This window comes from Suncus etruscus, chromosome 4 (genome assembly GCF_024139225.1).
Source record: "Suncus etruscus isolate mSunEtr1 chromosome 4, mSunEtr1.pri.cur, whole genome shotgun sequence".
Classification (NCBI taxonomy): domain Eukaryota; kingdom Metazoa; phylum Chordata; class Mammalia; order Eulipotyphla; family Soricidae; genus Suncus; species Suncus etruscus.
Genome location: NC_064851.1, coordinates 18,470,993 through 18,485,049, shown reverse-complemented (window position 1 = coordinate 18,485,049; position 14,057 = coordinate 18,470,993). Strand labels below are relative to the sequence as shown.

General features: G+C 49.2%; 2 protein-coding genes across 2 annotated transcripts in view; one reads left to right on the top strand and one right to left on the bottom strand.

Moving 5' to 3' along the window:
* HTR6 (5-hydroxytryptamine receptor 6) overlaps positions 1-11,491 on the top strand; it is a 742,605-nt gene extending 731,114 nt beyond the window's left edge. Inside the window, exons 3-4 of the mRNA XM_049772045.1 lie at positions 10,590-10,739; positions 10,905-11,491. Of these exons, the coding sequence (XP_049628002.1) occupies positions 10,590-10,739; positions 10,905-11,375 (621 nt within the window). The 3' untranslated portion in view covers positions 11,376-11,491. The remainder of the gene's footprint in view (positions 1-10,589; positions 10,740-10,904) is intronic.
* Positions 11,492-12,585: 1,094 nt separating this feature from the next.
* TMCO4 (transmembrane and coiled-coil domains 4) overlaps positions 12,586-14,057 on the bottom strand; it is a 77,179-nt gene continuing 75,707 nt past the window's right edge. Inside the window, exon 16 of the mRNA XM_049772163.1 lies at positions 12,586-14,048. Within this exon, the coding sequence (XP_049628120.1) occupies positions 13,716-14,048 (333 nt within the window). The 3' untranslated portion in view covers positions 12,586-13,715. The remainder of the gene's footprint in view (positions 14,049-14,057) is intronic.

Sequence of the window (14,057 nt, the reverse complement as noted above, 5' to 3'; positions counted from 1 at the left end):
GGGGCCCAGCATGTCAAGGGATTAGTACCCAGTGAGAGAGAGAAGGAATAGATGATCTTGTCCTTGCAGAGCTTGGGGTCCATCCTTGGCACAATTTCCCCTCTCCTTCTTGCCTTTTTTTTCAGAATCAGTTCTTGTATCTAACAGGTACTATCCTGTTCAGAACCAAAGTCTTTCACATAGTGGGTGGTTCCCACACAGAGTGGTGCAGGAATGGCGGTAAAAGCCTTGAGTGCAATTAGGAAACATTTTCTGTCGATTGGCTTAGAGAAGGTTGATTTCCAGGGGAACACTGCGTGATTTTTGCTCTGAAAAGGGTGCTGTAGGCCAGATAAATCTGGGAACCTTTGTATGCAGGAATTCATTTGCTTGGGAACGTGCTTGAGTGTCTGTTTAATGTGGGAGCAGTTCTAGACTGTGACCACATGATGAGAAGGACTGGGAAGGCTCTTGGAAATTAGGTTTTGGCCGGGAGACAGACATTGATCATGTAAGCTGTCACAGCGAGGGAATGGACACTTTCTAAGAGAATGTCTCAGCTACTGAATATTCAAAATCTGTTATTCGGGGTTGGGAAATAGCTCAAAGGATTGAGTGCATAATGCATATGCAGGAGGACCTGGTTCCTTCCAGGTCACTGCTTGGTCCCCCAAACACTGGTGGGACCAAATCCCAGGCACCCAGCTGGGAGCAGCATCTGAGCACTGCCAGGTGTGACCCCCCAAATCAAACCCCTCCAATTATACTATTTGCTGCACATTTATTTTAAAACTAAGACAAAGCAGTCCCACGGGTATAAGGAGATTTGTGGCCATTTAGGCCTCAACTTGCAGAATCACCCTTAAATCTCTCAGCTCGATGTTTCTTTTCTAATCCTACCATGTTTGTGGAGACTGTCCTTGCAGTTAGATGTAGAGAAATGTCAATTCCACATTGTTTGCTCTCGAAGCACTTGGCTCCCCTAGCTGAGTCTCAGACACCCATTTTCCATGTCTCCTGGAGAACTGTCTGGATTTGAGGCCTTCTGCTTCTGCAATGCTGCTTGACCTGCTCCACCTCTTCCCACCTTCCACCACGCTTGAGGGTCACACAGCTTTTTCCTCACATCCCACCCTACAGCTCTCTCTCAGTGCCTTGCCCAATGGAACTGATGGAGCCTTAGGAAGGCTCAGTGGCCTAGTACCTACCATAGGCAGAAGGATCTGGTCACTGGCGTTGCCACACATGTCTGTGTAACTCTGGTGGTGTGGCAGCTTGTGAGATCCAGTGCCACAACATTCTCTGCCCATTTCGAGTGCCCCACAATCTGGTTTGTCCCAACCTACAATCCAAATGTTCAAGCTCCAGCAAAGGGAAAGAAGTGGGGGGTACCCTAGAGGAACTGCTGAAAAGGAGCCAAGCTGATCTCCTGTTCTCAGCCTCTTAACGCTTAGCTCCCTTTTCCAGCCTAGTCCACTAGCTTCCCCAGGGAGAAGATGCTAGTTGAGAACATGGACACTAAATGGTTCAGAGCCTGAGCATTCGTTCTCCCTCTAGCCTGCATTCTGCCTAGCAATGTGATCAGCTCCATGTGATTTTCTGTGGCACCAGGGATGGAACCAGGACCTCACCCAGGGCATAGTGTGTAGGATCTTGGCGAGTTTGTTGCTAGGTCTGATATGAAGGGGCTTTTGAAATGTCACAGGCTGGGGCGGGAGAGATGGCCTGGAGGTAAGGCATTTGCCTTTCATGCAGAAGGGACGGTGGTTCGAATCCTGGCATCCCATATGGTCCCTGGAGCCTGCAGGAGTGATTTCAGAGCATAGAGCCAGGAGGAAACCCCTGAATGCTGCTGAGTATGACCCAAAAACCAAAAAAAAAGGGTCACAGGCTGGTTTCAACCAAGCCGCAAGCCTTCTGACAGAGTCAAGGCAGCCACTATCAATGAGAATGGAAATAGGGTGAAGGGGGCCAGAATGGTGTTGTTACCAGGGTGTGTGTGTGTGTGTGTGTGTGTGTGTGTGTGTGTGTGTGTGTGTGTGAGTGAGAGAGAATTATTGTACGTGAGGAGTATTTGTGTGAAAGAGTGAGTGTGACTGTGTGACAAAGACTTTGTATATAGAGTAAGGGGATATGTGAGAGGGTGTGTGCATGTGACCGAATATGTAAGTGCATTTGTGTGACCAAGTACATGAGTGTGATTGTATGGGAGAGTATATGTGAATGGTTAAGTGTTAGTGAATGCGGTTCTGTGTGTGAGAAAGCATGAGAGTGACTGTGAGCGTATGCGTGAGTTGTGGGAGAGTCTGTGAGTCTGTGTGTTTGTGGGAAAGTGTTTATGTGAGTGAATATGCATGACAGTTGTGAGATCGTGGGTGAGGGTGACTGTATATGGGAGATTCTGTGTGTAAGATAGTGTGAGTTTGTATGGTAGAGTGTATGTGGGAGAAACTGAGTCAGTGTGTGAGTGGGACTATATGTGTGAGAGGTTGTGTATGGATGCATATGCATTAAGAGTATGTACATGAATGCGTAACTCTATCTCTGTGACAATGGGTCTATGTGAGAAAAATTGCAAATGTCTGAGTGTGAATATTTCTTTTTTTTTTTTTTTTGGGTCACACCCGGCGGTGCTCAGGGGTTACTCCTGGCTGTCTGCTCAGAAATAGCTCCTGGCAGGCACGGGGGACCATATGGGACACCGGGATTTGAACCAAACACCTTTGGTCCTGGATCAGCTGCTTGCAAGGCAAACACCACTGTGCTATCTCTCCGGGCCCGTGTGTGAATATTTCAATGTTTATGCGTGTGTATTGTATATGTATGTGTGTCTGTCATATATGTATGAGTGCTTGTTTTTTGTGATATGTGTGTATGAGTGTACGTATGTGTGTATGTCTGTGTGTGATCTGAGTCCCTTGGACGGGGCTGTGCACAGTCTTGGGAGAATCCAGAGGGGCCTGTGGGGAGCTCAGGAGAGGGGGCTGAGACCTCTTTTTGGCTGTGTCAGCCTCCTTCTCTGCCAGGAGTCGTGTGTGTCTGTGGTTCATAACCTTCTCCCCATCATCTTCCCTCTGCACCTTAACTTTTGACCCTTCTCTTACCCTCTCTCCTTCACCCCACCACTGCCTGCTCTTGTCCTTCCTTCTTCACCCTCTCCCCTTCCCTCCCATCAATGTTTCCTCCTTTTCTTTGTCCCCCAGCCTCTCTCACCCTCCCTCACCCACTCTGCGGCAGCCTGTCTTCGTGATCCATCTTCCCTTCATCTTGGCATCCTCCTCCTCAGAGGGGGCAGCAATCACAGGAATCTCTCGAGAGGGGGAAGGGGCTGAGCTGGGAGAGCTGACACAGGCTTGCGCTGTCCGGAGCAGGTGTTGCCTGATGCAGCTGTGGAAAAGCAGGCAGGTGTTTTCCAACTTGCAGGGGTGAAAATCTGCTTCCTGTGGGCTGGAGAGATGCCCAAAGGTCTGGACACAGGCAGAGATGGAGAGAGGTCTAGGATCTATTCCCAGCACTGCCTGCTCACCTACCTGTTTCAACTGCCAGTCCCTGGAGCACTGCAGGGAATGACCCTCAAGCACAGAGCAAGGAGTTAGCCCATGTGTGGGCCCCAAACAAGAACAAATAAAAAAAAAATCAACCCAAACCTGCTTCTTTTTCCCTCACAATCAGTGACACAGAGATATTGCTGTTTATCAATTGGGAAGAACCAGTGAAAAAACAGACAGAAATCTGGTACATTGTAGGTACTTGCCAAACTTGATTCCTCTCCTTTCCTTTTGGTGATGAGATGGTCTAGGGAGCTCACTCTTTCCAGCCTTTCAGGGAGAAAAGACACCATCGCTGCCACCAGCAGCAAAGACATTGTTCTTATCAGAGATATGAGCTGGAATCCAATAACAAGAAGCACCAACAGCAGCTAAGACTTCTGAGCAGGTCCTGTGCCTGCCCCTTTCTCTTCATTATTTTAGCTACAAGGTCACAGCAATTCAGGGGTAGGAGACAGCAGGACAGGTGATGCACCCTGCTTGGACACACTCAATTAGACAGCAATGGAGCCAGGATGTAAATCCCACATTCTGACTTTAGAGTCCTGTACCCCTCATACTTGAGTTAACCTGTGAAGCAGGGCTTACTCAGATAGAGCTTGTGTGCACTTGAAAGGTAAAAGTACACCTATAAAGTAGTAGGAGTCTTCTGCCCCCAGCCAACTACCTTCTACTTTCCAGTACCCTCTGGCTTTCCTGCCCTTTTTCGTTTGTTTGTTTGTTTCTTTGGTTTTTGGGTCACACCTGGCAGCACTCAGGGGTTACTCCTGGCTCTGACCCAGAAATTGCTCCTGGCAGGCTCAAGGGACCAATTGGGATGCCGGGACTCAAACCACCAACCTTTTGCATGAAAGGCAAATGCCTTACCTCCATGCTATCTCTCCGGCCCCACCTGCCCTTTTTCTATGCATTTACCTATTTGTTTATATACTAAAGAAACTTGGAGTTTTTCTTTACTTTTGTTTTTGGGCCACACCAGGAGGTCTCAGGAGTTCCTCCTGGCTCTACATTCAGAAATCGCTCCTGGCAGGCTCAGGGGATCATATGGGATGCTGGGGGTTGAACCTAGGTGGGCTGCATGCAAGGCAAATGCTCTACTCACTGGGCTATTGCTCTGGTCCCAATTTTATTTATATTTTATTTTAGGCTCACACCTGGCAGTGTTCAGGAGATACTCCTGGCTCTGTGCTCAGAAATTGCTCCTGGCAGGCTTGGTGGACCATATGGGATGCTGGAAATTAAACCCGATCCTTCCTGAGTTGGCAGCTTGCAGGGCATGTGCCCTACCACTCTGCTATTGCTCAGGCCCCTTTGTTGTTGTTGTTGTTTTGGTTTTTAGGTCACACTCAGCAGCACTCAGGGGTTACTCCTGGCTCTACGCTCAGAAATCACTCTTGGTAGGCTCAGGGGACCATGTGGGATGCCGGGATTTGAAACACCGTCTTTCTGGATGCAAGGAAAATGCTCTATCTCCAGGCCACCTCTCCGGCCCCCTGTTGTTTATTTTTTAATAGGGGCCACACCCACTGGGAAGCTGGGGTGACTCCTGGTTAGACTTATGTCAGTGGTTCTGGGGTCACCAGGGCTACATCTAGCAGTGCTGAGGAGACCAAGCAGTGTTGATTATACTCAGGTCCTTGCAGTACTATGTATGTGCTCTACCACCTGAGTCATCTCCCCAGTCACTATTCTGTGTATTTTTTTTTTTCGGTTCACACCCATTTGATGCTCAGAGGTTACTCCTGGCTAAGCGCTTAGAAATTGCCCCTGTCTTGGGGGGACCATATGGGACGCTGGGGAAATTGAACCGTGGTCCTTCCTTGGCTAGCGCTTGCAAGGCAGGCACCTTACCTCTAGTGCCACCTCGCCGGCCCCTATTCTGTGTATTTTTAAAATATAAATAAATGAACTCATGTTGTCTCTATATTATTATTCTTTGCTTTTCCTTTTGGTTTTTGGGCCACACTCAGCAGTGCTCAGGACTTACTCATGGATCTTCACTCAAGGACAGTTTTAGCAGGTTCAGGGACCATATATGGAGCCAGGGATAGAACATGGGCCAATTGAATGCAAGGCAATGCCCTATCTACTGCAGTATTACTCTGGCCTCACTGTATTATTATTATTGCTATTATTATTAATTTTATTTTTTAGATGTACCTGGTCATTCTCAGGGATTACTCCAGCTCTGAACTCAAGAATTACTCCTGGTAGTGCTCAGGGGACATATGGGTTGCCAGGGAATCAGCTTGGCCACATATAAAATAAGCACCCTACTCTATCTCTGTTCCCCATCTTTATTATTTAGTGGGGAATGATTCGGGCTTTGTGGGACCACTTCTCTGTGGGGTCATTGAACCATTTCCAGTGTGGTCCTGTCAGGATCAGTGCTGTGGATTCTGATTTATGCCAAGCCCACAGAGTTTAGCACCAGAACCTCTAGGTGGACTTGACTCTTGGGAGGGCACAGCCCAACTGTCCTATATTTGCTATCTTCTGACACATACCATGATTGTGTCTAAGGATTGTGCTAATGACAGAACTACTAGGGGCGGTGAGGGTAGAGAAACGGGAAGATGGGGGTGAGTAGAAGGGGGCTGACCTTAGTATTTTTAAAAATATTTTAAATATACTGATCCTGATTGGATGCCAGTGGTTGTCACTGGCTTCTGCTTCATGAGGTCCTCTTCACCAGAGATAGCAGGAAGCAGGGGTCCTCCTGCATGACAGCAGCCCCATATGAGCCAATTTTTTTGTTTGTTTGTTTGGTTTTTTTTTTGGTCACACCCGGCAGCGCTCAACGGTTACTCCTGGCTCTATGCTCAGAAGTCGCTCCTGGCAGGCTCAGGGGACCATATGTGATGCCAGGATTTGAACCACCGACCTTTTGCATGCAAAGCAAACACATTCCTCCATGCTATCTCTCCAGCCCCCCATATGAGCCATTTATGAACCCCATATATGAAAAATATATGAAAATTGTGAAATGGAAAATGTGGTTTCTGGAGCCAGAAATGCCTTTGGTCTCTGACTCAATCCCTGTGCTCTGTGCCCCCTAGCAAGTTATTTTGCTGCTCCAGATCTCATCTTCAGAAGAAGGGATGATACAGTCTTCTTCCCTGAAGAAAGACTTCATGATGAGGGTTTAGTGCTCAATACATGGGGATGACATTGCTGATTGGGCTTCATTGGTGTTCTGGTTTGGGTCTTAAAGGGAAGCACATTGTCACATGCCATGACACATTTGCTGAGTTTGATTTCTGTCTCTCTTCCTGTGTGATTTTTGGCCAGTTATTTGGGAGAAGAGAAAGAGAAACTCAGAGATGTTCATAGGAAGACTGGTGTATGTCTGTGTGAGAGAGAGAGAGTGAGAGAGAGTTTAATTTTTTTCTAAATTATCTCACCCAGTGCCTCTGTCTGCAGTGCCTCTGCTCTTAAACCAGTAGGCCATTAGGGCCATTTTGGGTTGGAGAAATTTTAGTGGAATGAGCACGTGATTTTTATGTGGCAGGTCCATCCTTTTTGTTTTTGGGGACCATGCCCACTAGTGATCAGGGGTTAATCCTGGCTCTGCACTCAGGGATCACTCTGATGGTGCTTGGGGGTCCCAAAAATGCATGAGATTGCATACAGGGCAGCCTCACACAAGGTAGGCACCTTACCTGCTATCTTATCTCTGGTCCCAAGTTTGATTCCCAGCACTTGAGGATGACCTCTGAGCTCTGAACCAGGAATAGCTACTGAACTCTATGATATGGGCCTCAAAAAAAAGCAGAAAGGAAATAAAATTAAGAGGAAAAGTAAAAGATTAGAACAGTCTCTCATCAATTCCATATCTCACTCCATGTACCCAGGGGTGTGAGGGTTTGTGTGCCCTGCAGGATAGGGCATTTGTCCTCCCCTATTGATGGTAGGCATGTGAAACCAAGGCTGATCTTAGGAGATTCTTCAGTGTTGATAGAAAGCTTTCCTATGAGCTGACCAGGATGGGCTGAGCAGCCATGAAATCTGTTCTGCAGGTGAAAACACTGGAAGAGGGAGAGAAAAGCAGATCTCTTTCTCCCTTGCTCTTACATGGCATGGTGAGTCAGGAGCCTAGTTGCTGGCATTAATGTTACTGAAGGAGCCCACACTGCTGGCAGAAGGAGGTTCGTGAGGCAGCTAAGACTTGCCCCAACCTCACAGACATACCTCTGAGCCAACACCATGGCTACTACACATTAAGCACTGACAGGGTTGGGGTCCAGGTAGGCACTATGCCTAGAGGTATTAATAGCAGCTTCATTATGGTTCTAGAAGTTTATCATCCCCCATTTGACATATGTGAAGTAATCATAAAACCAGGAAGTACTAGAGGCATGGTTTGGAGTATTAGGGAGTTGCGTGATAGGACAGTGAAGAGGGCACTTACCTTGCATTTGGTCAACCCAAGTTCAAGCCCTGGCATCTAATATAGCCTCGAAGCCTGCCAGTAGTTATTATTGCCAGGAGGCAGACAATAGGGGAGAAAAGATGCCCTATACACAATGCTCAGTAACTCCTGATCATCCCTGGGTGTGACGTCAAAATAAAACAAAACCCAACACTTGTCTTAGAAGTCTAGCTCTTGCCTTCACATGTTGCACCCCCTCCCCAAGTCCAAGGGGAGAAACGCAAGGCCTCTCAATGTGTGCTTTGTAAGTTGTCCCTTGATAGTCATATAACCCAGAAGTTATTGGGATAAACACGTGGGAGTGGGCAGTTATCGTGGGCTTCATTTCCCTCCAGCAGTATTATAGATACAGCAGTAGCAGGAATTTCAGCACCATGGACAGGACCCCATAGATTTCACCCCTCCACCTCAAAGCTAGGCAGTCTGGGGGGTTGTTCCCTGAGTGCTTATTGGGTGCTTGAGGTTTGGCCTGAATGTTTTCCGGGGTGATATGTCACGACCTTATCTCCTCTGCATCTTTTTCTGTCTATGAAGGCTGTGTGGGACTTGGGTCCCCTTCCTGCCTCCTCACGCTTTCATCTTCTCCCTCTACCCACCTCCAGCTGCCTCCTGAACTCAGCCAAGCTCTCGTGTAGTGCAGGGAATGATGGGATGATGGCTTTCAGACTCTAGATATGCTTCCAGGCAGCACACTTATACTTTGCAGAATTTAGTGAATTGTGCATTTCCCCCGAACATGGTTTTTTTTTTATTACTTAAATTGAAACTATAAATGGTTCCTCTGAATCTTATATCTGAAAATCCATACTGATTTCAACACATGATTTAGAAAATAGATTCATAGTCAGTTTTTATGGATCCCTAGGAGGATTTCATGAATGACATTTCAAGAGGTCCTTAACCTTCTGCAAGCATGGAAACGTGTGTATATGCATATAATAATAAATAAATGTTTTGTTTTTTGGGCTATACACAGCTATGTTCAGACTTTCTCCTGGTGGTGCTTAGGGGACTATTGAGAAGCCATGGACTTAGCTGCATGCAAGGCAATCTACCTATTCAGTGTAATATCTCTCTGGTCCCTCAAATGTGTATGAACCTTTTTTTCTGGGCAGAGGTTCTATGAACTTCATTAGCCTCCCAAAAGACATACAAGATTAGAAAAATGAAGCTATTAGCATGGCTTCAGTATCCAGTTTATAAGGTCCTTTAATTTTTTTTGTTTGGGGCCACACCCGGCAGTACTCAAAGGTTACTCCTGACTTTGTGCTCAGGAATTACTCCTGGTGGGCTCAGGGGACCATATGGGATGCCAGAGATAGCAGCCAGGTCATCCGCATGCAAGGCAAACACTCTACCAGCTGTATTATCTCTCTAGCTCCATGGGCCTTAACATTTTGGAGCTAGCTATTCATTGCCTGTTAGCAAAGCCAAATTCTTGCCTCTTCCTGTGACTGCATTTCAATCGTTTCTTTATTTTCTCATCTACCTCTTCCCCAAATTGGAGATGTTTCTCAGTTCACAGCATCATCAGATATAACCAAGGTGACCTCATCTCCAGCAACTTAGATTTCACTGCCGACATTTTTCCCAGTGCACTGTCTTCCAAGTGTACTTTGACTTTATTATTTTTTTGTTGTTGTTGGAGCCCAAGGCTAATGGCACTGACAGAACTGTTGTCTCCACTATCAGAGGAAACTCTGTATACAAAGAAAATGAGGAGCTCCAGTCAGCCGCAGACTCTTCGGTCAAGTTCAGGCTTTGGTGGGCCCAAAGGCTTGAGGGGACAGGGGCTCCTGGTTATTTTGCTGGCCCATGGGGATTGTTTACTTTTGCAGGACTGATGATGATGATGATGATGATGATGATGATGATGATGATGATGTGTGTGTGTGTGTGTGTGTGTGTAGGCAGTGCTGCTAGGGTTTATTGGTCTGCTCAGCACTCCCTGGGAAGTGTTGAGCTGACTGAGGTCAGGGCTCAATTTGTGGATGAGTCAGGGCTTAGTCTGGGGCTTCAGTAGAGTTTGACCTGGTGGAGGCTTGAAGCTTCATTTGAGATTGGGTATTTTAGGCCTCAGTTGAGAGCAGTTTCTAGCACTGGAACCACAATCTGGTTCTATTATTTGTGTGTGTGTGTGTGTGTGTGTGTGTGTGTGTGTGTGTGTGTGTACCTAGTGGCACTCAGGGATTCAGGGATTATTCCTGGGTTTGCACTCAGAAATTATTCCTGGCAGGCTCTAGGGACCAGATGGGTCAGCCATGTGCAAGGCATAACCCTACCCATCCATCGTGCTATAGCTCTGCCCTCTGGGTCTTTTTGTTTTAATTACTGTTATCATTTTCAGGCTATGCTTGATGGTATCAGGGCTTACTCCTGGTTCTTATGTACTACCTCTATGTCTTGGCTTCATGTATTGCTGATGCTAGGGTTGGATCTGGAGCCAGGCCTCTGTGTGGAACTGAAGTGAGGACTTAGCCAAGGAGCAGGAATTAGCCTTGTGGAACCAGGACTCAATTCTCTGATTGGAACTGAGGTTCACTCTGGGGTTGGGATTGGGTAGAACTAGGGTTGGGGTGAGTTGTCTGTATGTTTTTCTCTGCAGATTCATGCAGTTTTCCTTCCCCTAGGTGCCCAGAATCTCATACCCAGGCACGGACAGCAGGCGTCTGGCCACCAAGCACAGTCGGAAGGCCCTAAAGGCCAGCCTGACCTTGGGGATCCTGCTGGGCATGTTCTTTGTGACTTGGCTACCCTTCTTTCTGGCTAATATTGTCCAGGTAATGCCACTGTGGGGGGCGGACCTTGGCAGGGAGGACCCCCACCCCAGTCCCATCTCAGCCTGACTCAGGGAGGGAGGGAATTCAGCTCTTCTCTATCCCTAAGGTGGAATGGAGCTACAAGTGGCTTGCTCTGCTCCAGGCATGATGCCCCCTTTCCTCCAGGCGGTGTGTGACTGCATCTCTCCGACCCTTTTCGACGTCCTCACCTGGCTGGGTTACTGTAACAGCACCCTGAACCCCATCATCTATCCGCTCTTCATGCGAGACTTCAAGCGAGCACTGGGCAGGCTCCTGCCGTGTCCCCACTGCCCCCGGGAGCCCCGGGCCAGTCCTGTCTCACCGTCCATGCGCACCTCCCACAGCGGTGCCCGGCCGGGCCTCAGCTTGCAGCATGTGCTGCCCCTACCCCGCTCAGACTTGGACTCCGACTCCTGCTCAGGTCTCTCCTCGGGCCTGCAGCATGCGGGGCACCTGCTGCTGCCTGGCCAGGCCACCCGCGACCCTCCACCACCTGCCCGGGCCGCTGCCTCTGCCACCACGGCCAGCTTCTCCAGTATGGATCCTGCCGAGCCTGAGCTACTGCCGCTGCAAACATCCCGGAACCCCCACGAACTGACCCGGGTTGGAAGCTGATCCAGAAGGAGACATGCAGAAGGGGCAGAGTCATTGGAGAATAACTCTCAGCTGAGCCAGGGACTGTGGCCTGGGTGGGTGGGTGTCCTGTGCAGGGTAGTGGGGGCTCAGGGCCAGCTTCATAGCTAGCTCGTCTCCTAGTGGGATAAGAGCAGACTTCATCCCCCCGCCCCTTAAATGTTCCATTGTTGGGTTCAACTTGTGTCTGGTCAGAGACTCTGAGAGGGCAGGGTCCCTTCTGGGTCGCAGGCGGGTGCACAAGGACCACCCCTTGTACATAAGATGGTTAAACACACAGGATGTTCCCACTGCCTGCAAAGTGGAATTCGGGTGAAGCTTGGCCCCTTCTTCTCAGAGTCTGCCCACATTGCCTTCTGAGAGTTTGTTAAAAACCTCTCCCTGCAACCTCTCCCTAGTCTGCCTTGGCTCATCTCTCTCTGGTGACTCTGAGTCCCAGGAGGGAAGTGAAATGAGCAGCAGCCACAAAGCTTCAAGCCCCACCCTCCACTGTTTATTTGGGGGTGGGTGGGTGGAGAGACTACTGCCCCCATGTTGCCTGTGTTCAGTTAGCCTACCCTCAACCCAACCCTCCATCCTTCCTGCTGCTCCACATTGGGGGGCTCAGTCGCTCTCCTTGGTGCTGACCAGACAGCCCTGGCACTGGCTGCTGACCACAGCAGGGCTGTGGTGCTTGCTGGGGCGTCCCTTCTGCCCCCAGGTCTGCCTGATGGACTTAATAAAAGCTCGCAGAGGCGGTGGTGTGTGTGGATGAAATTAGAGGGGGTGGTCCCTTTGGATTTTATTTTTTTGGCCACAGCTGGTGGTGCTCAGGATCTGGGGGACCATCTGGGATGCCAGAATGGAACTCAGGCAGGCAAATGCCCTCCCTGCTCTACTGTCACTTCCCTAGGGTGGTGGTGTGTGGTTTCTTTGGGATAGGAACAGAGATGGTGAGGCGGGAAGAGATCTGGTACAGTGCCCTGGATTCTGTTCTAGACTAGTCCTGTCATTTGCTTTGGTGCCTCAGCAAATTCATTTACACCGCTAGGGTCCCAGTGTTCTGTGGGTGATAAGAGCTGTTGGATAAAAGGCAGTTCTGAAATGCTTCAATGGAGCGGATAAGACATACACACATGAAAACACATATGCATAGACACACAGATACATATGGGCTCTCTCTCTCTCTCTCTCTCTCTCTCTCTCTCACACACACACACACACACACACACACACACACACACACACACCCGAGGACCAGCTCAGTTCCAGTGCTCTGCCACACCTCCTGCCTTTCCTATGACTTATCTAACTTTCTTTCCCTGGGCCTTGTTTTCCTCATGTGCACAGTAGGGGAGAATCATTCTGGGATCTGCAAGAAGGTTCTCCCGAGGAACATGGCAAGGGGGGCATGGGCTAAGACCAACCAAGATGGGGAACTATGAGGTCCCCTCACCTCTCTGGTTCTTGGCCTCAGCATAAAACCAAGATAATAACCACCCATCTGTCAGGAAAGCTGGGAGGCTTCCACTAGAACAGCCCATGAAGGTACTGACCATGTGGCCCTAATATGCATAACTGTTCTTATATTTCTTCCAGCCGACCCATCTGTTTCTGGGCAGCAAATGCCTCCTCAGTAAAGCTCATTCATGCCAACTGGTCCAGTCTTCACATACTCATTAGGTCCGTACTCATCAGACTTGGTTCCTGTTCCAGCCAGGCACAACTTGGGGGCACCCTTATATTTGGCCTATGTGCTGGATGGCCCTTGAGTTGTGACTTTGTGGACTGTACGTGGTGGATCAGAGTGGCTCTCTCCAGAGTAGTGCTCCACTCCCCACAGCCTCTGCTCTAGGGTGTCGAGTTATAACCTTGGGCTAATTGGCAGCCCTGGGTGGGCAGAAGAGCAGGTAACAAAACTGAATTGCTAAGAAACAGGTCAGGGAAGATGAACTTGGGGGACCCTGAAGCTCCTGATGGCTCAGAACACCCTGTAGCTGTGTTCTGCAGGACAGGCCTCCTGGAACTGGTCCAGTATTAGAGTTCAACAGTGACCCAGCAGGGCTCTGGGCTTCCTGCCCAAGGGAGAGAGCACTTTGTCCCATCACTCCCCTTCCTCCCACTTCCTTTCTTTTCAGCCTCCCTGCTTCCAGCTTGGGAATGATCCTGGTGGAGCATGTATGGAAGCCAAAGGGAGGAGGCAAGAGCGTGTCCCTCCTAAATGTCTGGGAACAAGGTCCAAGTCCCCTTCCAGAGCTAGTCTTGGTCTGTGTGGGACCCCTGGGTCTTGCAGGCACAGTCAGGACAGCCCAGAGGGTTGTTGCTCATCCCATGGCTGCAAGTCTATAGGCTGGCAGTGGTGCTGGCAGTGGCAGTCTGAGAGGCCCCTTCTAATGGGTCTAAACCTGCAGACACTTGGGCTGTGGTGTGATCACTGGGGTCAGTGGTTGCAGTCTCTTTCAGAGCATGTTCTGGTGGGGGACTTGGGGCTAGTCCATCCTGGGTGGGGGTCTCAATTGAGGAGGAGGAGAAGTTGGATGTCATCTGGGAAGACCCCTCTTGGGCTAGGCTGCCGGGCGCCAGCAGCCCTTTCTCGTCCCAGCCCGGCTTGGTGGGAATGCCCACAGCCTTCAGGATGACATCCATCTGCTTGGCGTAGTCCAAGTGGCCACTGACCTGTGGGAG